Source organism: Aphelocoma coerulescens, chromosome 1, assembly GCF_041296385.1.
Source record: "Aphelocoma coerulescens isolate FSJ_1873_10779 chromosome 1, UR_Acoe_1.0, whole genome shotgun sequence".
Classification (NCBI taxonomy): Eukaryota; Metazoa; Chordata; class Aves; order Passeriformes; family Corvidae; genus Aphelocoma; species Aphelocoma coerulescens.
Genome location: NC_091013.1, coordinates 21,853,446 through 21,876,453, shown reverse-complemented (window position 1 = coordinate 21,876,453; position 23,008 = coordinate 21,853,446). Strand labels below are relative to the sequence as shown.

At 36.4% G+C, this 23,008-nt stretch overlaps 1 protein-coding gene across 3 annotated transcripts in view; it reads left to right on the top strand.

Annotated features, from left to right (window-relative positions):
• STS (steroid sulfatase) overlaps positions 1-23,008 on the top strand; it is a 112,789-nt gene that overhangs the window by 17,081 nt on the left and 72,700 nt on the right. For all 3 annotated transcript variants that reach the window (XM_069003880.1, XM_069003887.1, XM_069003876.1), the window contains exons 4-6: positions 1,611-1,733; positions 7,313-7,736; positions 18,064-18,200. In XM_069003880.1, the coding sequence (XP_068859981.1) occupies positions 1,611-1,733; positions 7,313-7,736; positions 18,064-18,200 (684 nt within the window). The remainder of the gene's footprint in view (positions 1-1,610; positions 1,734-7,312; positions 7,737-18,063; positions 18,201-23,008) is intronic.

The window sequence follows — 23,008 nt, the reverse complement described above, 5'->3', positions numbered from 1 at the left end:
TTTATATACCTGTTACAGATATATTGCTATTAATATTTACTGTAGGTAAAGTCACAGGTCGCTTTCCATTATGATTCTTGTTCTTATTTCTGAAAAATTAGCACTTGAACTAATTTTTTTCTTCACTGATCAGCTCTCAGACATACCTAATTTCCATGTAGGTACAAAAATTGAACTTTGTCTTACTTAAATTACAAAATTTCTAAATATGGATTGCTTCCTAATATCTGTGAAGAACTAGTAAAGGGTTATTATAGAAGACACTAGAATCATGATGTGGATAAAATGTTAGAAATATAAAACTCTTGCTAATAGAGCTGAAGAAAAAGATTCCAAAATGCAGTATTGGATGGGACACAAATGCAGAGAAAGGTAATGATGAAAAAAAGGAAATCATGCTTCTGTACTTTCATTCTGATAACTTAAGGGAATTACACTGATTTCAGTTACAAGAGCTTGAAATACATAAAAACAAACATAAATAAATAAAATATAGATAAATATATGACTGACTCTGTCTGAAGTGTTGATCAGCAAAACTATCTGGGGTGAAAATCTGAAGTCAGCACTTGAAGGGTAAGGTTGAGCTCTCTTTATTAAACCAGTCTAATGAGTCCTTTTCTCATGTAACCACAAGGGATACTTGGGTGAGGATTCTGCTTGTCTACATCAGTTGTATTAACTTGGGAACTGTAATCATCCAGTTGCATAATTTAGACTTCCTGAAGATACATCTGCACAGATTTGCATAGACATTCTCTGTTCTTCTTCTTCTTCTGTCTGTTTTCAGTGCCAGCTCTTGTCTGGAATCCTAGTAATCGAATTTTCATGAACCTGAGCTCTCAAGTTCCTCATCCTGAGAGCAGTTTATAAGCTCATTTGTGTGTCTCAGACTCTTAGTATATAGAAATTACTGTGCCTTATTTAGATGTTGTCTTGTTAGCCAGTACCTGATGCTCCTTTAGTGTGCTCGCTCTGCATGCATTGGATGATGTGTCTGTGCCACTGAAACACTGGTTCTTCCCCATCAATGCTGACAGCCCAAGCTACTCTATTTACAGAATCAGATTCTCCCTTGCTCTTTCTGACCTCATGATATTTACATGCCAAGCTGTAAGACTGCCCTATTTCAATGTGCCTTCTCTCAAAAAACCTTAAAGCTTGTAGAAAACCACATATGAGGAAAGTGGAAATTCTGAGAGTAGAACTTGGGAACGATCTCACTTAGTCCTCATCTTCCTTCCCTCCCCATGTACAAGAAAAATAAATTATGCAAGCTTAACTTCTTAAACTTTTGCTATACCTTAGGAAATCTACAGAAGGGGCTGCACCTGTTTATGTGATGGCTGTCCCCGTGGTTATAAGCTTATATATATATATATATAAGCGCTGAGAATTTTTTTCTCCATGTCTCAGTTTCTAGTGTCAATACAGAAAAGACCTCGCTCAGCTGAATGGATGATTGTATCTTCCACTCGAAACATTTAATGTCTGATTGTATTATGTCATTTAAGTGATACCACCTAAAGCAAAAAAAGTTCAGGCAGAACTAATGAATGGAAATTGTTTCTTTGTATTATCGTGGTCTCACTCATTTTTATTGTATTTAGGAATGGCTGCCTTCTCACGAGTTGGTGTCTTCTTATTTTCTGCCTCTTCTGGGGGACTTCCTTCTGAAGAAATAACTTTTTCCAAACTCCTGAAGCAGAAAGGTTATGCAACAGCTCTAATAGGTAAAATTGCAGACATATGCAGCACTATTTTCTTTCATTTCAATGAAAAAAACATTAGCTTTCCATGTAGGCCATAAAGGGCCTGCATTAAGCTTTTCTCCCCCACAGCATAATGAATTTATTTTTCTGGAACAAAACTGAGCACATTCCCATGCCTATGTGAAACACTAGTCATGTAAGTATGTCTAATTCACTTCTGTAGTTATAGTTTCATTTTGCAAGGTACTGAAGAAACATGAACAAACTGAAAATTAGTCAAGCTCTTGAAAAGTTTTCAGTATAAGTAGGAGTTTGATTATATCAGAGAGACAATGAGGGATTGATCATAGGGTGCAAGTCAGCACAGTGGTGGTTTTCGTTTCACCGGTGTTCAAATACCCATAAAGTAAATAGTGTGATGTATGGGCTACTGTCTTAGTCATGAGACAGAAATGGGCATTTCTAGGAAATTTTTCATATTCTTTGGTAGATGTTTAATATAAAAATGTATTTCTCTCTCATTATAAAGATCGTTCAGACAACTGATTGCAGCATAAATATCCAGTGATGGGCAAAAGGAATCACACTAGATGAATATAAAATAGAACTGGAATTAATATCATAAAAGTATAACATTAAAGATTTCTGATTTTTTTTCTTAATTTGGCCACTGACTTATTCCACACTGCTTATATTTTAGAAGATTCTTGTGAAGTTCAACTTGTATTACATAATGTATTTCTGTACTGGAATTGCCAGGGAATAGTTGTACAGAGAACATCATACTGGAATATTACTAAATTAATTTAGATGAAGGATGCACCCAATCTGATTTTTAAATGAAACAGAAACTTGCAATTTTGAAAGTAATTTTTGTTTAAAAAAACAGGCTGTTTAGCAAGGCTAACAATTCACACCACTGTTCAAAAAATGTCTGTACTATGTAGATAAACCAGTGTCAGTGTTCCTAGCTAAAAATCCTACTTAGCTATACCCCAGTCTTATAAAGCATAAAATACCATGATGTCCTGAAAGAATGAAAATAGAAAACCAGAATTTCTTATCAGAAGTTTATTTAGTGTAGGTGCATTGGAACCATAGTACAAAAAAGCTGTTCATAATTTGTCATGTTCCTTGTGGACTTAATTCCTACTGCTCATACTCAATTAAAGACTGTTTTTTTTCTATTTGTTACCAGCACAGTCGTACAACTCATTTTCTGGGGCTGACCTAGTTAATGTTCTTTTTTTAACCACTTTCACTGCAACATGACAGCTTGCCACTTGGATCTCCAGAAGTTATCTCCATGATGCTTAATGAACAATTCTTCCAAGTGGCCTGAATGATAGCTATGAGACCATAAAATACAATATTACCATATCCTTAGAGTATAATGAAGGTTTCCAAAAATCAAGAAGTGCATTAAAATTACAGATAAAGCATATGTAAATGGCAGAAAGAAAAATTATGTAGATTTGAAGGCTAGATAGGCAGTCTGATTCACAACCAGTACATTTTCTGCTTTTGCTGGTATTCTTATCACATCATATTGGTAGGGAGTCTTTGCTTGGTTCAGTCTAACTCAGCAGTTCCCAAACAATTAATTGTCAAATCCTGCACCAGTGATGGATTGGCATAAGGGTAATTTGAAGCCTTTCTGTTCCTCAAGCCTGTTGTTTTATTTTTAATTTTTTTTGCCAATCTCCTCTCTAAGGACATTCTTTTTCTTCCCTAGGTGCATTTTTGTTTCCTTTTTAAATTTTTTTTCTCCTCTGAATATATGCTTCCTTTTGTTTGGTATGTCCCAAAATATATTTTAGCTATAAATCTACTTTATGTATACACTTTTCTACCTCATTGTGTTCCCTTGTGACATAAAGAAGGTGACAACCAATAGATCTGTCAGGAAAGCACACAATCAGAGCTGCAACAAAAACAGGTTCTATCAAAAAAAGCAGATGCATAGAATATGTAATATTTCACCAGTGGGAAGAAATGCTGATGTTTTGTTGGAAATAGCTATTCATAATTCAAAAATTCCCCTTAAATTTGATTGATATTATTTTAACTACTGCTATACTTAATTAAAATTGAGTAAAGGTTAATTTTTCCTCACTATTGCTATCCAGTGTGTTGTCCAGAGAAGTTTAAAATCCACCTATGTAGCTTATCTCTGAAGCTAAAATACTAATTGATAACTGGTACTTATTTGTTCCAGAATGAAGTATTGTAATGTTTGGACACATCACAGTAGTATGGTGTCCAATTCAAGATTGGCTGAGTCTATGGAGTGGAGTTAATACAATAGTTATTCATAAAACAGCTTAAAACCTGTCCGTGTTAATACCATATGCACATATATTTTTCATAATTTTTTCTCTGTACTTCAAATAAGTATATTTCCTTAAGAACATAAAATATTTCTGTTTGCATCTTGCTCCACATCTTGTATTTTGCCATCTATCTGAAAAGCACAAAATTATTCCTAAAGAAATATATCATTATATAAAAATCAGTCTTCATACTGCTCCCTTTCCCATTATCTGAGGGAAAAATACAGGGGAAACATTGATTTCTGTAGTGTCCTCAGGATTCTGCATTCTGAAAAACTGAGTTTCAAGTGAAGTTTCTTGGCTGAATAGAACTTGCCTCTCATTTCCACTTGCTTTTCATTGCACTTCTTTCTCTCTGCAGAAATCGTAATTGTGGCTGACGGAGAGGGAAAAAGCCTAGGTCTCAAATTATTACAGCACTCATAATTTACAATTAACAGCATAAATTTCACTCAAAAGCTTGGTAGAATCTGCTGAAATGCTTATGATGCTTGTGTGGAGTGTCCATTCTATGAAGCATCACTTGGCAAAGAGATGAGAGCATTTTGCACTGCTCTCAGATTCAGGAGGGCCCCAGAATCTAAAGCACATTACAGTAATCTGTTCAAGCACTAGCTCAAGGCAGGGGTTATTGTCACAAGGAGTGAAACAAAACAGGTATTGTGGACCCAGTCATCACTTGCTTTTTCAGAGCAGTGCAGGATCTATCAAAACCTTCTACCTCCCCAGCGTTTGAGAATGGCAGTTGTGTCATTCCGTCACAGCTGCCGATATAATTTGAACCAGGGCTTCTATTGCTTTTCCTGCTAACCTGCTCTCTGCTTTGTTTGGCTTAAGTTGCTTCTCAAAAAATCTTTTTCTGAGGCCCAAGTTCATCTTGACATTGAACAATTTGTTGTGCTTGCTAAAACCCTTTCGATAAAAATAGGACCTATATTTCCCCCTGTCCTACTTTGTTATTCCAAGATTTTTCTGTCCTGGCTTGTAGTTGAGATCCAGTTAAAAAAAAACCCTATATCATAATAAGTGACCTTGAAGGTATACTTAATTTGTTTGAGTTTCTTTTTCATGTTTTCTTACTGATTTATAGGTACCTTGAGATTAACATATAACAACAAAAAATTTAAAATTAAAGCCTGAAAATCATTTATATTCATGATTTTAAGCCTCTACCTTTAAATCAGTTATCTAACTTGATGAGAGTTTCATGCTCACTTTGTTACACATCTGGCTTTATGATTATTCCATTAAGACAGTCATCCAAACCTAAGAGAAAAACTGAAGCATTTCTTTTCAAAAATATGCATCTTTGTTTGCTGTGAATGAAAATCAGTGTTCCAGCCTTAACTAGTCCTTAATAGCACCATTATAACTGCTGAAATTTCAGTACAATGGTGTGTACTGCTGTTTTCTTTAATTGACCACAATAATTTTCCCTGGACCACATCAAAAGTAGTGACAAGAACCATTCTGCTCACAAAAAGCAGAATACCACTTCAGGTGAGGGGCCATCTGACAGGGAAAAGTTCTGATGGAATGAGAAAGGTGTAGAGGCCTTCATTTCACTGGCACATAAGCAGACCTGAAAATCTTTTATACCTGTTTTGTTGATATACAGAAGTTATTTTTAACTTAAGATCATCAAGAGATGTACAAGGACAACTGGACTCAACTCAGATTCAAGATTTCTGTGTTTTTTCCACCTTTGCTGACAGATGAACTTAGGCATATGGCATTCTCATCCTATACCTCAGTTCTGTTATTTGTGGAAGAAAAATAAGAACACCCAGCTCATTTGCTAAATTTAAAAAAAGCAGAACAGATCTCCATGTTCACCCTCTTTGGTACTGCAGTACCTGCATTTGTCACTGCCGAAGGAAGAAGTGCAGGATGAATATGCTGTTCTGTAGACCCAGAAGGAGGTAGTCAGGACTGTTTACATCAGGACTTTCTTAGAGATATTTAAAAGATGGGGTGGTTTGGAAAAAGGGAAAAGTATATATATATGCTTTTTTTCCTGTTTTGCACTTTCTGCCATGTGTATTCTGAAGTCTCTAAAACAAATATTTCAAATTTCTTTGGGCTAAGTAATGGGAATGAAGATTTACTGGGTTTGCAGATTTTCTTGTTTATTTCTTTTAAGATCACAACCCCTGAATTATGCTGGTCATGTTTAGGCATTTGATTCAGAAAAATAAATTAAAGTTTGGCCCAGCAATATATAATGTCATCTATTTTGTCAAGGCCAGCATGCTTTTTTAGATATTCAACACATTTTCTTGCTGAGAGCAAAGAGCATAGCTCTAGCCATAATCCATCTCAATAGGCTTAACTGAATTTGAATTTTTTTTTTATAATTATGCATTTTGATTCAAATAACAGCTACCAATTAGATCTGTTGTGCTAAGCAATGCATAAGCATATGGTAAGAGGTTGTACCTGAATCACAGAATGAATTATCTAGATGCTTACCATAATCAGCATGAATGTAGATTATATTAGTATAATGCAAATCAGGCTCAGTGGTTTCTTGTGTCAGACTGTCCAACATTATTGCAGGATTAGAGTGATTTCCTAGTGGGACAAAATGCTGTGAGAGATAGTATTTGACAGCAATTTACTTGTTACTGTTGTTTGTTTTTAATTTATATATATGAAATATATAAATACAAAATAATCACCCTCACTATATATATGTGTATTTTGAGGAAGATTGGCAATATCAGAGATTTTGCAATCATTTAAATAATAAATGCTTTAATAATTTCCTTATTCTTTATTTATTTGTTACTGTTTTTCTTTTCTTCTTTTCTCTTTTTTGTTTTTTAGCTAGTCAAATTATTTGCCAGAAAAATTTCAGAAAATATATTTTGTAATTTCATATTAGTTCTTCCTCTTCAATCAGTAGCTGCTGCAAAATAGTATTTTCTTATGACAGCTACACATCCACAAAGGCTTAATTTCCAAAGTTAACACTTTTAGGGCTCTGTTGCTCTTCAGTAACCTGCTAGCCCACTCAAAATTTAATGTTCTTCAGCAGCAGCCATGCCAAACTATTTCCAACTGAGATGAAGAGGCAGACATGAAAAAAAATCTTTGAGGAAGGCATAAAGAAAGTTTAAATAGAAAATAGGGGTCCACAAAATAAATGCTGGGAGCAGGGGGATATCAGTCAGATAGTGACAGCTTCATGTTTGAAATAATGCAAATTAAAAGTAAGTTTGATTATATATGTACAAAATACTCCCTGTCCTTCTCTCTTTGTAGGAAAGTGGCATCTTGGGATGAACTGTGAAAGCAGGAATGACTTCTGTCACCACCCCCGCAGTCATGGATTTGATTACTTTTATGGCCTTCCCGTGACTAATTTTAGAGACTGCAAACTTGGCCAAGGCAGCGTATTTCTAAAAGGGGTTCAGAAAGCCCTTGTCACCCCAACCCAAATCACTGGAATCGCCCTTGTGTCTTTGGCGATAGCACAGTACATTGGCCTCCTCAAAGTACCCTTCCAAGCATTGGGTTACTTCTTGTTAATAATCACAATTTCACTTGTGGTTTTGACTTTTTTCTTCTATCATTTTCGACACCTAAACTGCTTTTTAATGAGGGACCATCAGATTATCCAGCAGCCACTGTCCTATGAGAACCTTACTCAGAGGCTGACAAAAGAAGCCATGCAGTTTATTGGAAGGTAGGTTTCTAACTGTTTTGTAAGTTATTGTTGGCATTTCATAATGACAGTGCATCTGAAAATTAGAAATAAATGTGAGCTGGTGGGCACAAGGAATATGTCATTATATTTGATCAATTTTTTTTTCCTTTAAAAGATGACTGAAGTCAATCTTTTTGGTGGAAATGACTGGTTTCTTTCTATTTAGTATGTAATTAATTTCTCTATAAAAAGTAAATCATTTTTATATACATGCTTCAGAATTTTTTTTTTTAATTTTCCTTTTTTAGGACTTTAATTCTTAAGAACTTCATGTAACTTGAAATATGAAAACTTTTTTGTGGTGTGACAATTTTGTGAAAGCACAATGCAGAGTCATAATCCATTACTTTTCTGGAATGGGGAAATGTTCTTCATCATGGAGTTGATACATCCATTAAAAGGCATTCATATGGCAAATTTTTTAAGATACTGGCATTTTAGATGACTCCACTTTTATTATACTAATTTTGAAAAGATTTGGTTTTCAGAAATTAGGGTGCTAGCTTCTGCACCTGGGACAGAATAACCCCAGGCACAGGGACAGGCTGGGAGTGATCTGCTGGAAAGCAGCTCTTTGGAGAAGGACCTGGGGGTCCTGGTGAATAACAAGCTGTCCATGACCAGCAGTGTGTCCCTGTGGCCAAGAAGGACAATGGGATCCTGGGGGGCATTAGGAAGAGCACTGCCAGCAGGTTGAGGGAGGTGACCCTGCCCCTCTGCTCAGCCCTGGTGAGGTCACATCTGGAGTGCTGTGTCCAGTTCTCAGATCCTGAGGACAGGAGAGACATGGAGCTCCTGGAACAGGTCCAGCAGAGGGCAGTAAAGTTGATTAAGGGGCTGGAACATCCATCTTGCGAGGAATAGCTTAGGTAGCTGGGCCTGTTCAGCCTCAAGAAGAGAAAACTGAAAGGGGACCTTGTCACCATACCTAAGTATCTGAGGTGAGGGTGTCAAGAGGATGGAGCCAGGCTCTCCTTGGTGATGCCAAGCAATAGGACAAGAGGCAATGAGCAGAAACTGATGCACAGGAAGTTCTGAGTATGAGGAAGTACTTCTTTACTGTGCAGGGGACAGTGCCCTGGAACAGTTGCCCAGAGAGGTTGTGGAGTCTCCCTCACTGGAGATATTTAAGAACCGTCTGGACATACTCCTGTGCCATGTGCTCTGGGATGACCCTGCTTGAACAGGGAGGCTGGACCAGATGATCCCACTGTTTTCCCTTCCAACTTTACCCATTCTGTATTCTGTGATTCTGTGAAACAAATGTGGTGTTTTGAAAACAATGTTTTTAATAGCCATCACATGGGGCCACCTAAATATTGGATTTCCAAAACCATTGTAAGTCATCGTTCATTTTTGCTAAGTCAGTTACTTTGCCATAATTGTCACTATAGGGGTCTTAATGGGATTAAGTCAAAAAAGTATACATTTGTGTATTCTAAAATAGAAATCAATATATTTGAGAAAAAAATACCTAATCAATTTAACTTCTGGAAAAAATACATGTATGTATTTTTCTCCACCACTTTTGACACAGGTTGCAGCATTTTTAAAAATACTAAATCAAATTAAAATCACATTCTAAGATATAGAATTACTATTATCTTGAATTTCTCTTCTACATCCCTGAATTACTATTCTTTAAAGTATGTAGCACCAGTTACTGTGAATACATGTATATGGTGTCGTTGCTGGATGAAAACATGTACCAAAGAATCTGCGGCTAAATTTTCTATACTTAATGACTGCACGCAGCAGCTGCTTCTAGCTGTTAGCAAGAAAAAATGTTTATCTAAAATATCAATCTCATGCTGTAATTTTTTATCATTTCTATCATTATGAATATTTGATGTGGCCATTTCTACACATTCTACTGAAAAAATGGTTTCATAACAAATTTTCTTAAGTGAGTAAGTCTTCCCAACAATCAACATTCTCATAAGTATTTATAAATGGACTAAACCATCTTTATTTCCTTATGGCAATGGGGATAGATATAAAGATGCCTTCTCAGATGCATTGTAACTAATTTAACAGTGAATAACTTTGTTATTACAAACACACAAACACACACAGTTGAAAATTGTTGAGAGATTACTTGCTTAGTGACCAAGCATTCAGTGATTTTAAAAGACTCTCAAGTACATTAACTATATGTTGGTATATTCTTGCATTATTTACCAGTATATAAAGTGCCTGTAGTGACAGTGTTTTGGGTATCTATGAATGTTTCACTGATTTCAATGCCATGACAATAAAATGGCTGCCTCAGAATAGGTGAGTTGAAGATGGAAATCAATGGTAGGAAACCAGTAACTCTTTTAACTGTATTGATATGTGTAATGTGCACAGTGTTATTGTGTAGATTAGTGTTGTTTTTTGCCAGTGTTTCGAGCTGGCAAAATAATGTATCATCTAGGTCAGCATAGCTTTTTTGACCCAGCTGGAGGTAAGTGGCTTCATATCATTTAGGCACTTGGCCCCAAATGTCAGTGTAGTTTTCAGACAACAGTGATGTTAAATTGAATTCCAGGTTAATAGCACATATTCGTGTTTTACAATAAACTTTGTTACAGGAGTGCTGCAATTACAATGAGAATTATAACCCAGACTCTTCATAAGCAGTGTTATATTAGAGAATATCCAAACATGTTAAGGTATTGAGAAGCAATTAGGACATTTGAGCAATCTTAACTGTGCCCTTTAATGAACCCACATGCCAAGTATATGACCATAAACCTTACTCCTGGGGTATGAGTAATTAGATTAATATTCACTGAATTGATCTGTCTCCTGTATTAGTGTGAGCAACAAAATCAATATTTGCTTTGACACACTAGTTCTGAAATGACAGAGTTCATACCTATAAACTCCAGAGCACCAGTAGACCATTGCTTTTATGACTAATCTATTGACTTTGGCCATTTGTAGGTGAATAGCCACCGAGAGGCAACCAGGTTGCAAAAGTGAGGGGTCATAAGGTTTTTGGAAGTCACAGTGCTTGACAGCATTCTTGTCATTACAGGTCTTTCAGCCCTTTAGCCACATGTTTGAACATTCAATTTGTCACAGTCTTCTTTTCTTTAGATGACACGTTAAGTAGCAAGCTAACTTACGTACACTGGTAATCCTTGTACACAATTATACCAGAGTGCAAGCAATCCTGAATTTGAAGAATTCAGGATTTCACATTAACTGGTTCTGAATACACATTTTATCATCAAACTAAAAATCATCAGATATCATGTGTGTTTTAGTTGGTTAAATATCTTTACAATAAATATATGATGAAGCGCCAACCCTCAACAGCACTGGTATAAAGCTTTTTTTATGTTATATTTATATACAATGTATATTAATATATATATTATTTTCCAGTGTTTTATCTATGTAAGTTTAATATACCTATCACCTATATTACCTCTATAAGTTCTTCAGAGTTCAGGTGATGGACTTCCAGACATTCTCTTTTCTAGCTGTTTCTCAGTAATTTTCAGTTTTGTGACTTCTTACCATGTAGAAACATCAAATTCTTCAGAAGGAATAGGCAAAGAAGGAGAGGTGGTGGGGTAGACCTTTGTATTAAGGAGTGTTTTGATTATCCAGAGCTTAATGATGGTAGTGATAGATTTGAGTGTTTGTGGGTAAGAATCAGGGGATAGGCCAACAAAGTAGACGCCAAGGTGGGAATATGTTATGGACCACCCAGACAGGATGAAGACCAAATATTCTATAAGCATCTGGGAGAAGTCTCACAATTCCTGGCCTTTATTCATGAGGGGGACTTCAGCTTACCAGAGCTGGAAATGCAGTACAGTGGACAGGAAACTGTGTAAGTGCTTCTTGGAGTGTATGGGAGATAACTTCCTGACACAGCTGGTGAGTGAACCCAACTGGCGAGGGGCCCTGCTGAACCCGCTCTCTGTGAACAGAGAAAGAGTGGTGGGTGTTGTGATGGCTGGAAGCTCTTTGGGCACAAGGATGACAAAATGGTAAGAGTTTCTGATTTCTAGCAAAATAAGGAGAGGGGTCTTTAGAACTACTACCTTGGACTGCTGGATGGCAGACTTGGCTTGTGATTCTATATAACTATTAGAATTCGTATTTTTAAAGTCTTGTAATTTCTTCATAGTGTATAGCTACTTTGGTCTGTTTTTTGGAGAGGTGGTATTGTATTTTATCTTCCTTTGTCCAGTGCATGCATATTACAATTTTTGTTTGTTCCTCAAGAGACTGGAAAAGATCAAATACAAAATTCAGTGCCCAAAAATGGCACAGAAGAATGTATGCAATTGCAAATGTCAGATCTGGTGTGTGAAAACAGGTAGTAATTTAGTTGCTTGCCCTAATTGTGAGTGGGCAGGTCAGCTCTGTGTATGTTAATTCTAATGCTCTTTTGGTATTACAGTGTATTTGAAAGTCAAATGGATGCTAATTATTTCATGTTAAATTCAATGTGGTTGTCACTCATACATCTTCAGCATGCCCTTCAATGACCAGCTGCACAGAAAATCCAATTTTGCAAAATGCCAGAGTCTGGTTTCTAATGTATCAGAAATTAACAATACAAAAGTACCACTCTGTGATACAGAATACCTCTCTGACAAATTTCTATAGCTGATCACAATTAATAAAATTTTTACAATGTCTAATGAAATCTACTTTCTGGAAAACTTTCTGGAAAAGTATTTAAATACAAACATGATTATATTTAAAAGCTGTGGTGAAGGTGAATTTGAAGAATTTTCTTGCCTAGTTTTACCAGTAATAGATTACATAAGCATAATTTTCAAAATTTTATGAGAACAGTTAATAAATTGTAAATTTTCTCTTAATTATTCTATTTTAGTCATTGAAGCACTGTTGCAACACCTCTTCAAATTTTTTTGTTATCTACTCTAGGAGACTGTGATTTAGAGTTTTTCCATATATCACTGAGTCTTAAGATCTAGCAGTTGTCATGTAGTACTGGAGTTAGAGTTCTGAAATCAACTGTTTTTATGAATCCTACAAGAATGTTCCTTATAGCTTACAGCAAAATAAAAATTATAGAGAAAAGTTTGCGTATCTCTGTATATATATGATGTATATATGCACATATATTAAAAAGCGTAGTAACTTGGATCTTCATGCCTTTTCTCTCAGACCTCTGATTGTGCCTTTTGAACAAGAAAGTTGGAAAAAGGTGTGAGTTCATGCAGGGCTTTACTAAATCTTTAGATCATTTGAGAATGATTAGGGACCTCACTAGTTCTCCAATGAGTGGCAGACTGAATTGACAGTGGTACACTTCTAAAACAGAAGTAGATCTGTATACTGGACTCCAAAGTTTCGAGGATGAGAGGGTTCAGTTATGAGTATAATTTGTACTAGATGAGAAATTTCTTTTTTTCTCCATGCTTACAAAAATGTTCTTTAGGAGGGGGAGAAAAAAGGTTATATAGAAGGGAAATAGAAACATGTGAGTTGTTTACCTTAAGCATTTCAAAGAAGCAATGAAGGCATGAAATTGGAGAGGCAGAAGTGTCTTGTCTATTGGCATGGAAGAATTATTTCTAAAATGCAGATATAGTAGTAACAAACCTTACTTTTAATATCTACTAGAAAGAATCAGATTTTCTATATATTTACATTTTCCCCCCTCTCTCTGTTGCATTTTCAACACCTAGTTCTGATAAGTTACTCCCAGGTGGTCTGGAGTTCTCTTCCTGATATTGAAAAAAATTGAAAATACGACACCTGTGTTTGAAGGTGTGTTTTTTTAAAGAGCAGGGCAGAAACATTAATTAATGGATTCATTCAGACTAACAAGAATTTTAGCATGGTTAGCAGTTGAAACAAAACAAAATCCAGCATGTAGAACAAAGTCCCGCTTTGATACAAGTAAGCCACAATTTGGCTTTTCCTCCTGGAGGAACAAGAAGGTTTAATGACATGCGTTCAGCCAGTCCTAGCACAAAGAGCACTGTCTTACTGGTGATCTAATCTGGCATCCATGGGAAAAAAGCACTAATGAATTTACCCACTGGGGGGGAAACTGAATAAGAACTTTTTTAGTAAAAGGAAAATTACAGGAAAAGAAATGTTATGTTTCCATCTGCTTGTGTCGACACACTGTTGCCTCACCTAGAGTACTGTTTCTAGGTGTGCGGTGCTCAGCACAAGAAAGATGTGGACCTCTTAGAGTGGATCCTGAGGAGGGTCAAGGAGGTGATCAGTGGGATGAAACTCCTTTCCTGTGAGGACAGGCTGAAAAAAACTGAGGTTGTTCAGCATGGAGAAGGCTCAAGAGAGACCTCACTGCAGCCTTACAGTACCTTAAGGGGGCTTATAAAAGGAGGGAGAGGGACTTTTTGTAAGGATAGATAGTGACAGGTGATAGTTTTAAACTGAAAGGGGGCAGGTTTAGACTAGGTATTATGAAGAAATTCTTCACTCAGAGGGTGATGAAGCACTGGGACAGGTAGAACAGTTGTGGATGCCCCATCCCTGGAAGTGTTCAAGGATTACCTGCTGGTCATGCTGGTTTTGGTGAAGCTTGGGATACAGTTGTCTTTATGGGCTGCAAGCACATATTCTGCCAGCTAATGTGAAGCTTCTTGTCAACTGACACCCCAAGTCCTTCTCAGGTCTGCTCTCAATCCATTCTTCATCCAGCCTGCATTTGTGCTTGGGATTGACATGACTCAGGTGCAGGCCTTTGCACTTGGACTTGTTGAACTTCATTAAATTCTCATGGGCCAAACTCTTGAGCTTGTCCAGGTGCCTCTGGGTGGATGTGTCAGCTGCACCACATCCATCCACAGAAAAGCAAACAATTGCCCAAGGAGTTTTCAAAGCATCAAGCATTTGGAGCAGATTTGCAGGAAAAAAGTTAAAAGACTTGTGTTTGAAGCACAAAGTCAGATTAGTTTTAATTGCTCTCTCACTTTAAAGCTGTGTTTTACATCTCAAGCCTGAGCTGAATCCTTAAGTAGTATAAAGACACCTCACAATAAAAAAGACGAACCCAGTACTTTGCAATGCAGAGGAGTCACGAGCAATGTGATGCTTTAAGATGTTTTCAAGATCCATTAAAAACACCCTGAAGAATATCTTATGTCAGATGTATGTAATCTCTCTAGCTACTTGATAAATTGAAAAAAGATGTGTGACTCATGTGAGGATAAAAAATCTCAAATCTTTTGAAACAGAGATTCTCTGTGTTTGGGCTGTGTAAAAGATAGTGGGAATGCATTTTTGAAAGAGCTGTTTATTGAAGTGGTTTAGGAGTTAAGCTGTTATTGTCAAATTTCTCTCCTGCCTACTAGCTGGTATTGTCATTCCATTTTCAAGGTCAGAGTAAAGGTATTCAGTTATGATTCTCCTCATAGAGTTTTGGCAGGAGATAAATAGCTGTCTCTGATCTTTTAAAGGATATTAATAGGTGCGACACTTCTATACCTGACAGCAAGCTGTCAGTCAAAATCTGTCAATTTTAGATGGAAAAAAGAGAATGATGTAGTGTCCTTCCATATCAATCATTGATTTGATGACTCTTCATGAAAGTTCGATCTTTGTGTGAGCTCAACAAACAACAAACAAAACAAACTACAAGAAACTTGAGTCATTACGTCTTGAAAATATCATTTGTAGTGGAGGCTATTGATACTCACTTGTAGCAAAACAGGTAGGCAGTTATGAGAATGCAGTATCTCTGTGGCACTAGAACAAGGTAGTTTGCATGAAAACTAGATTTTGCTTGCAGTATTAAAAGTATAAAATAATTTGTTGCGGTGTGTCCTGGTTTGAGATGAAACGAACATCCTCTGATAGAAGGCAGGTTACAGCCACACCTCCACCACCCAAGTTCAGAAAGAATTTTCCTCAGAGGAAAGTTAAAAAAACCCTATTTATTTAACAAGCAAAAGTGCATGCAGGCATGGAAAAAAAAGGAATAATGCTAAATAATGAAACCTCTCACTATGGAGAGAACCTGGGTAGATTTCAGTCCTTTGTGGGTGGGGCTTTCTCTCTCCGGAGCTGGGGTTTGGTGTGGGTCCCTCCAGGCCTCGGTGGAAAGGCCTCCCAGGGAAGTTCTGATGTTCTGGTGTTCTGAACAGTTCCAGAAGAGAAGAAGAAGCCAAAGTCCCAGGGCTCTGTACTTTAGCTAATGAACAAGAAACGAGCTAGAAAGCAAAAGGAATGTAGGTCTCTTCCCTGCTGCAGAAGTGGAGGCGCTGAGCAGGAGAAGCCAGTGAGCTTATCTGTGTTTTGAACACAGCGCCAAACAAATTCCACTGGCTCTCCCTGCTCTCCCTTAGCTAGCTTTAAAGGCACAGAGAGGCAAAGGATTCATGTCTGGACATAGAGCAGACAATAGGGGATACACATCATAAAGTCACCCCAAGACATGGTGTTTTATCTAGAACTTGTATATTAATCTCAACTCAGTGAACTGTGTTTAAGGAAAAAGTCAGCAGATGCAATAGATAATCCCAGGCATTAAAAAATTGTAAGTTTAAAACAAAAATCATCTGCCTTTCAGTAAAGTTCTCTAATGAAAGGTCAGTATTACATTTATATATATATATTAAATATGTAACTTCTAAGTATACACCTTTTTTTTTACTTCAATTGGTGGTATTTGCAGCCTTTTTAATTGACTCAGGAATCTCCTATTATTTGTTTCTAAAATCGTGAAAAGTTCTCACATGTATGACTTTTCAAATAGAAACAAACAACTTTGTGGAAAGTGTTTTTTTATGAAAAACATTGTCTTAAATTTTTTTGGATCAGTATTTTGTATTAGTAAGGTAACACAGGATTAATGCACAAATATTTGTAAGAGAATTAAAATATTTTTACCCGTTTTCCACATGAAGAAAGTTGCATTTATTCTGGGTTTCTTAAAAAAAAAAAAGAAATTTTTTGTGAAGAAAAATTCCCCATCAGAAACATAATCATCAAGTGAGTAATATGGATAAAAATTTCCTATTTTGTATTTATGTACTACTGTAGATGCCAGGAGAAAAAAACTATAACCATGCAACTTGAGCAAAAACAGATCCAACCAAGGAGGGAGGAAAAATGGATCATAAATATACTAGATTAAATGTAATTATTTTTCTTTGAGAGGAAAGTACCGATATCAGATGAATCTCTTTTACTAAAAGACTTTGTTTTCAAGTTCTAAAGGTTAGAATTTTTTTGTTAATTTCAAAGAAATGTTTTTTATGAGCTTGCCTGTATTGTGTCTTCCCTCTTTAAAGTGTGGATGGATCAACTGCTTGAGGAAATATATGGTTTCCCTTTGATGTTGACGTGAATCACAGGTATTATCCACCACAGCTTGCTGAGGGAAAATATGATAAATAAAACTAAAAATAGTCTATAATAAGCTGTGTGCTTTAAGGTGAGATCCAGACAAGTTTTTTGGGTAGTGCTTTTGTGGTTCAGCTGATATTTACAATATGCATAATGCACTGCAAATGCTGTTAGAGCATATAGCAGTAAATTTGGCTAGTACAGCACAATTTTAAATAAAGTACTATAAATAATGCATAAGGAGAAGTACTCGTTTGAGCTGTGCTTTCACAGCCTGCTGGAACTGATCATAAATACTGTGTTGACAGATCACATGAACAGCAAAATTTACTGAGAGTCTACTTATTGCACTCTTTCTTCTGTATCTCTTTAGGAAATAGAAGACAATGGAGACTGTTCATTACCTTCAGAAGAAAAATTTTAAATCAGTATATACTTTGAGATTATGTACAGTCACATGCATACACACACAGAGCTTTAAAAGAGCAGAGATTTGGTCATATACCTTAGTCCAGCATAAAGACCCAGGTCTTCATAATAGTGCAGTTGATCGCTTCCACGGGACTTTGTGAGGAAGGAAATTGTGTTTCATGTAAATATTTAGTTCTGAGGGTATGTTTTTGAACAGCAGTTGTATTCAGATTTTTAAATATATACTTGTAAAATGAAGAGGGGTGTTTGTATTCAGAAACTACTAGATTCCTGCCTTTAAACAAGTCTTCTTTCAATATATACAGCAAATAATAATTATCTAGATTTTGTCACTTCTCTTTGCTTTCATTTCAGTAAAAGAATGGCATTTATACTGTGTGTGTGATTGTTCAGAATTACCCTGTAATCAATTACACTATTCCTTTCACCTTTTTTTTGGTATTTGTTTGTTTATGGGGGGACAGGGAACCTTTTTTTTTTTTAACTCTACTGTCGAAAGATTTATTTGTAGAAATTTTATTATAAAATATGCTAAGGATTTGTGGTTTTGGTTTGTTTTGTTTTCCAGGAACACTGATGCACCATTTCTTCTTGTCCTGTCTTATCTTCATGTCCATACTGCTCTATATGCTTCAGAAAATTTCAAAGGAAAGAGCAAGCATGGTTTATATGGTGATGCAGTGGAGGAAATGGACTGGAGTGTAGGTATGTTACATTTGCTTCTAACAGCAGTGGAGGAAATTCATGATAACTTGTGCTCATGTTCACCAAATTCAGACCAGCAATTTGTGTCTACAGTATATCTGTCATACTTGTCCTTTATACTTAGGGGAAAGAAACAGTCATTTAGAAAGCACAATAATCTGAGCTTTTGCAGCACCTACTTTATTGCCAAATCTATTGTGTCCTACAAAAGCCCATTCCCTTCTTTGACTGTGAAGGTGGTCTATACAGCATGGACTTAGCAGAGGTGTGGACATTTACCTGCGGACTTTTGAAGTTGGTGGTTAAATCCAACCCTCTGAGCTTCTGGGTGCATCTGGCCTGTTCAAACTATCCTTATAAAATAACATATTAATTCAAAAAGTTACCATATGATATCAGTATCAAAATATTTTCAAATGAAGTGACATAATATGCACTGTTGGCAAAACTAATTTGCTAATTATTTCAGTGAGTTCTCTGAATTGCTGAAATCACTAAGGTGAGGTCCACTTCTATTTATTAAGAATATTCAAAACCAATGAATTTGCCTTTCAGCACCTTCCGTTCTCTTTGAGGTTGGAATGCAATTGGTCCCTACATCTTTCAACAGGCTTCCTATATCTCTAGATGTATTGAAGTGTTTCTTTGATTCCAGGGATAATCACCTGTGAAAACAAGTAACAAGTTCATATTTGTAAATAATCATATTGTATAAAAGCAGTATTATAATAGGTAAAGATGACTTTACCGTCCTCCTTCCTGTACACCCCAAGTTATTCTCTTCCCAATACAAGTCAGTAAAAATAAGTTTTCTTGAAGAAAACTTTCTGACTAAGTTGCTGTAAACAGATATTTAACTTTGGTGAATACATAAATTATGCTAGCATGTGCAGTTAGACATGTATTTGCATATTTTGTATCAAGAAGTCTAGTTGCAGAAACAGTGGGCAAAAGGCAGCACAGCATACTTAGTGATTTGTAATGTACTTATTGCAGTATTTGCAGGAATGGGGAAAACCTTTTTGGGAAACTGTGATGTGCTTAGGAAGGGTTTTCAGTGTAGGAGGTAACAGAACAATACTCTTGTAAATCAGGTTTTGTAAAGAGAGAGCAGGTTTTATTCCAGTTCTGTCAACCCTGAATCCTTACCATGTCTATCAGTGGCCACCAGCATTTGAGTACTTGCACTAGGTAAAAGAATGTGTGTGTTATCATTTCTGTTTGCATCCACATTGTAGCAATCTACTGAGAATTAGCTGGTTTTACTGTCTGTGTTTGATTTTACTGTTCCTTTTTTTTCTGTTGTGCAATATTTAGCTTATTCCAGCCTAATTGGTTATTTGCTGTTGCCATTACATTTTTCTGTTTCCTTGCTGCCCCAGAGAGTGTCTCTAGGGCTTAACCAGCAAGTTGGAAAGCAGGGTACCTGACATGTTGCTGTTTCAGGCTATTTAGTGATGCAGAGATGGTAACAGACTGAAAACCACTGCTCTTTTCTAGAATGACCACAGGCTCTTAGGAGATGTGTCAAATAAACCAAACTGTAGGACAGAAGCATGCTATTTTAAAAGCTGGAATAAATCAGTGATACAAATTTAATTGTGATAATATAGGAATTTAGCACAAACTTAGAGGAGATACACAACATTCCTCATTTATTGTCCTTTCCTGTTCATTACAGGAGCATCAAGGACAGTAGGGCTAGCTTAATCAGGAAACAGATTCACAACTGTCATTTACTAGTAAAAAAGCAACAAATTATTTTTCAGTTGGGATCTGGTTCCTCAGTTTTGCTTATGTCTTGTAAGATCTCACTGATGAGAGATGGCATATTTGCTCCAGAAGGTAGAAGATGTGTTCAGTTCCTGTGCTACTTTTTCCTCCACTATTAGCCTGATGAAAAAAAAGTTATGGCTTTTATTTCCAAATGAATCTCAAGGAATAATATAGCTTTTCTCTTTTTTTTCAGTTGAAAGGAGTACTTATTTCCATTAACCTCCACTGAAAATTCCAGTCTTAATGCATCAGCTATGTCAGAGAAAGTAGATTGAGTCACTGTACTGCTGATGTCAGTAACCAGTATGTTCTTGCAAATGCCTCTGAAGATGTTACAGTAGAAAAGTTTAAAAAAAAAATGGTCTAGAAAAGATGAAAAAGTGAATACTGTAAGATTTTCAGAAATTGAGGTTTTATCATTCACTTGACAGAAATTACTATTTATGCATAGATGAGTGTAACTTGCAAAAGCAATAAGAACAAAATAGCACAAATATAACAATATGCTGCAAGACTTTCTAAGAAAAGACAACACAGCATATGAAGAAAAAATGAGTGCACAGAAAATTACATTATAGAACAACATCAGAAATCTTTGACCTTTGGTAGGAAAAATACACCAGCTTTAACTCAGTTCTGAAAGAAATTTACAGTGTGTTTTGTGCTGACTGAAACATTTTGTGGAAGACCTTTGTGGATGGCTTAAAAAAAAAGAGTAGAAAAGAGTAGAAGTTGCAAGTAGAAGTTAGGACTGCCAGGTAGCAGTGATGAAAAAGATGTGAAGATTGAAGAATGAAATGCAACTGAAATATTTTTCCTCATTTGAGAGATCAGATGGAATCAGAAAGATTTTAAGTGCCATTTTCAAGAGAGAAAGCAAAAGTTTTTCTCTTAAGATGGAAAAGTCCATGCAAGACTCAGAATTCTAAATGCGAAACAATTCCATTTTCATTTGTTTATTTATTGAGAATCAATACCAATCATGCTAGGAGGAGAAAAGCCCAAAAGACACATGAATAAAATACTTCTTTGAATATTTCATGTTTGTGACTTGTTAAACCAATACTGAAGAGTATTATTGCAATCCATGTCAAAAATCCAAAATACAAAGCCTCTTGATAAGGTTTGGGACCATGTATGTGTCTTGGTTTTGCAAACTGATGTGTGTGTATAACAGAATTCAATGTTGAAAGCATTCACAGTTATATTGTCACTGCATGTGACATGCCTTAGAGAATTATTCTCTGGCTAATAACATTAATTTTCTTTCAATGTAGGCTAAGCACCTTATTAATGCTGTTAATTATAGTTCACATGAGAGCAGATGAAATAATCTTACAGTCTAAAAATGGAAAAAGAAATGATGAATGAATCGATGAATGCACTGTCATCCTTTTCTTCTTTCCTCTATTCCCTTTTTTCATTCCTTCATTCTTGATTGAGTATAGGAAGAAAAATGGATATGTTCAGAAATTGTTTTTGATGTAAATTGCATTACACTAATTTAATCCAAACAGAGCACTGCAAAGAGTTTTGGAGCCCCCTGTAGACTTGCATGCAAGCTGTGTGAAGACACACTAATCCAACACCACTTTTACAAATGGCTGTTTATTGTTCTTTTAGCAGTAGCAGAACTACATATCAGGTCTTCTTCCTTTGTAGGATAATCACAACTGAAAGGCTTAGATGTAAAAAAGTCTCAGAAATTTTAGTCTGGCACAGGCTAGGTAACTGTAAATTGGGGGCCTTGTCTGGATATCTTTATTATATGAATACCCTGAAAGCTGAAAAAACGTAACTGCCTCTCTACCATGATCTTTTGACCTGTCTTAGGATCAAATTAATATTGCAAGAAAATATTGCAGTCTTCCAATGTTAGGGAAAGGAAAGGAAAGGAAAGGAAAGGAAAGGAAAGGAAAGGAAAGGAAAGGAAAGGAAAGGAAAGGAAAGGAAAGGAAAGGAAAGGAAAGGAAAGGAAAGGAAAGGAAAGGAAAGGAAAGGAAAGGAAAGGAAAGGAAAGGAAAGGAAAGGAAAGGAAAGGAAAGGAAAGGAAAGGAAAGGAAAGGAAAGGAAAGGAAAGGAAAGGAAAGGAAAGGAAAGGAAAGGAAAGGAAAGGAAAGGAAAGGAAAGGAAAGGAAAGGAAAGGAAAAAGGAATCCCAAAGAATCTTACATGTAATGTTTATTTGAAATATCTTAGAAGGTTTTATAGAAATTTATAGGAAGGGTATAGCTTGATATGTTCCCAGTACCAGAGGGATAGAGAGCTACTGAACAATGTCCAGCAAAGGGTTATAGGAGAGACTAGAGCATTTTTTTAGAGAAAAAGTTGGGAGAGCTGGGACTGAAGCCCTCTTCAGCCTGGTGAAGAGAGTATTCTCTTAACCTATATAAATACCTGAAGGGAGAGTGCAAAGAGGATAGACCCAGGGTCTTCGCATTGGTGCCCAGTGGCAAGAAGAAATGGGCACAAACTGAAACGTGAGGTTTCCTCTGAACATCAGGGCAAACTTTTCTACTCTGAGGATGATCACACAGTAACACAGGTTGCCATAGAGGTGGTAGAGTCTGGAGATGGTCCAGGGCTCCAAGTAGCCCTGTTTAAGCAGCAGGCTTGGGCAAGGTAACCTCCAGAGGTCCCTTCCAACATCAGTTATTCTGTGAGATGCTGGAGAAAACAAAAAAAGCTGTTCAACAAAGTCAAATCATATTTGAAACAAAATCAAATACAACCTTTAAAAGTCAGTGTAGAAGAACAAAGGAGCTCTGAAGCAAACAGAAGCAAGATACTGTCATGACACTCTCCTCCTCTTCTCTAGTGTGACCCCACCTAGTGTAATGCATCCAGGTCCGGAGGAGAGCCACAGAAATGGTCAGAGGTCTGGAAACATTCTCCTCTGAAGAAAGGCTGAAAGAGCTGAGGTTCTTTAGCTTGGGGAGCTGAGATTGTTTAGCCTGGGGAAGGAAAGGCTTCAGGGAGATGTTATTGCTGCTTTTCAGTGTATAAAGAGGGACTGTAAAAAAGGTGGAGAGG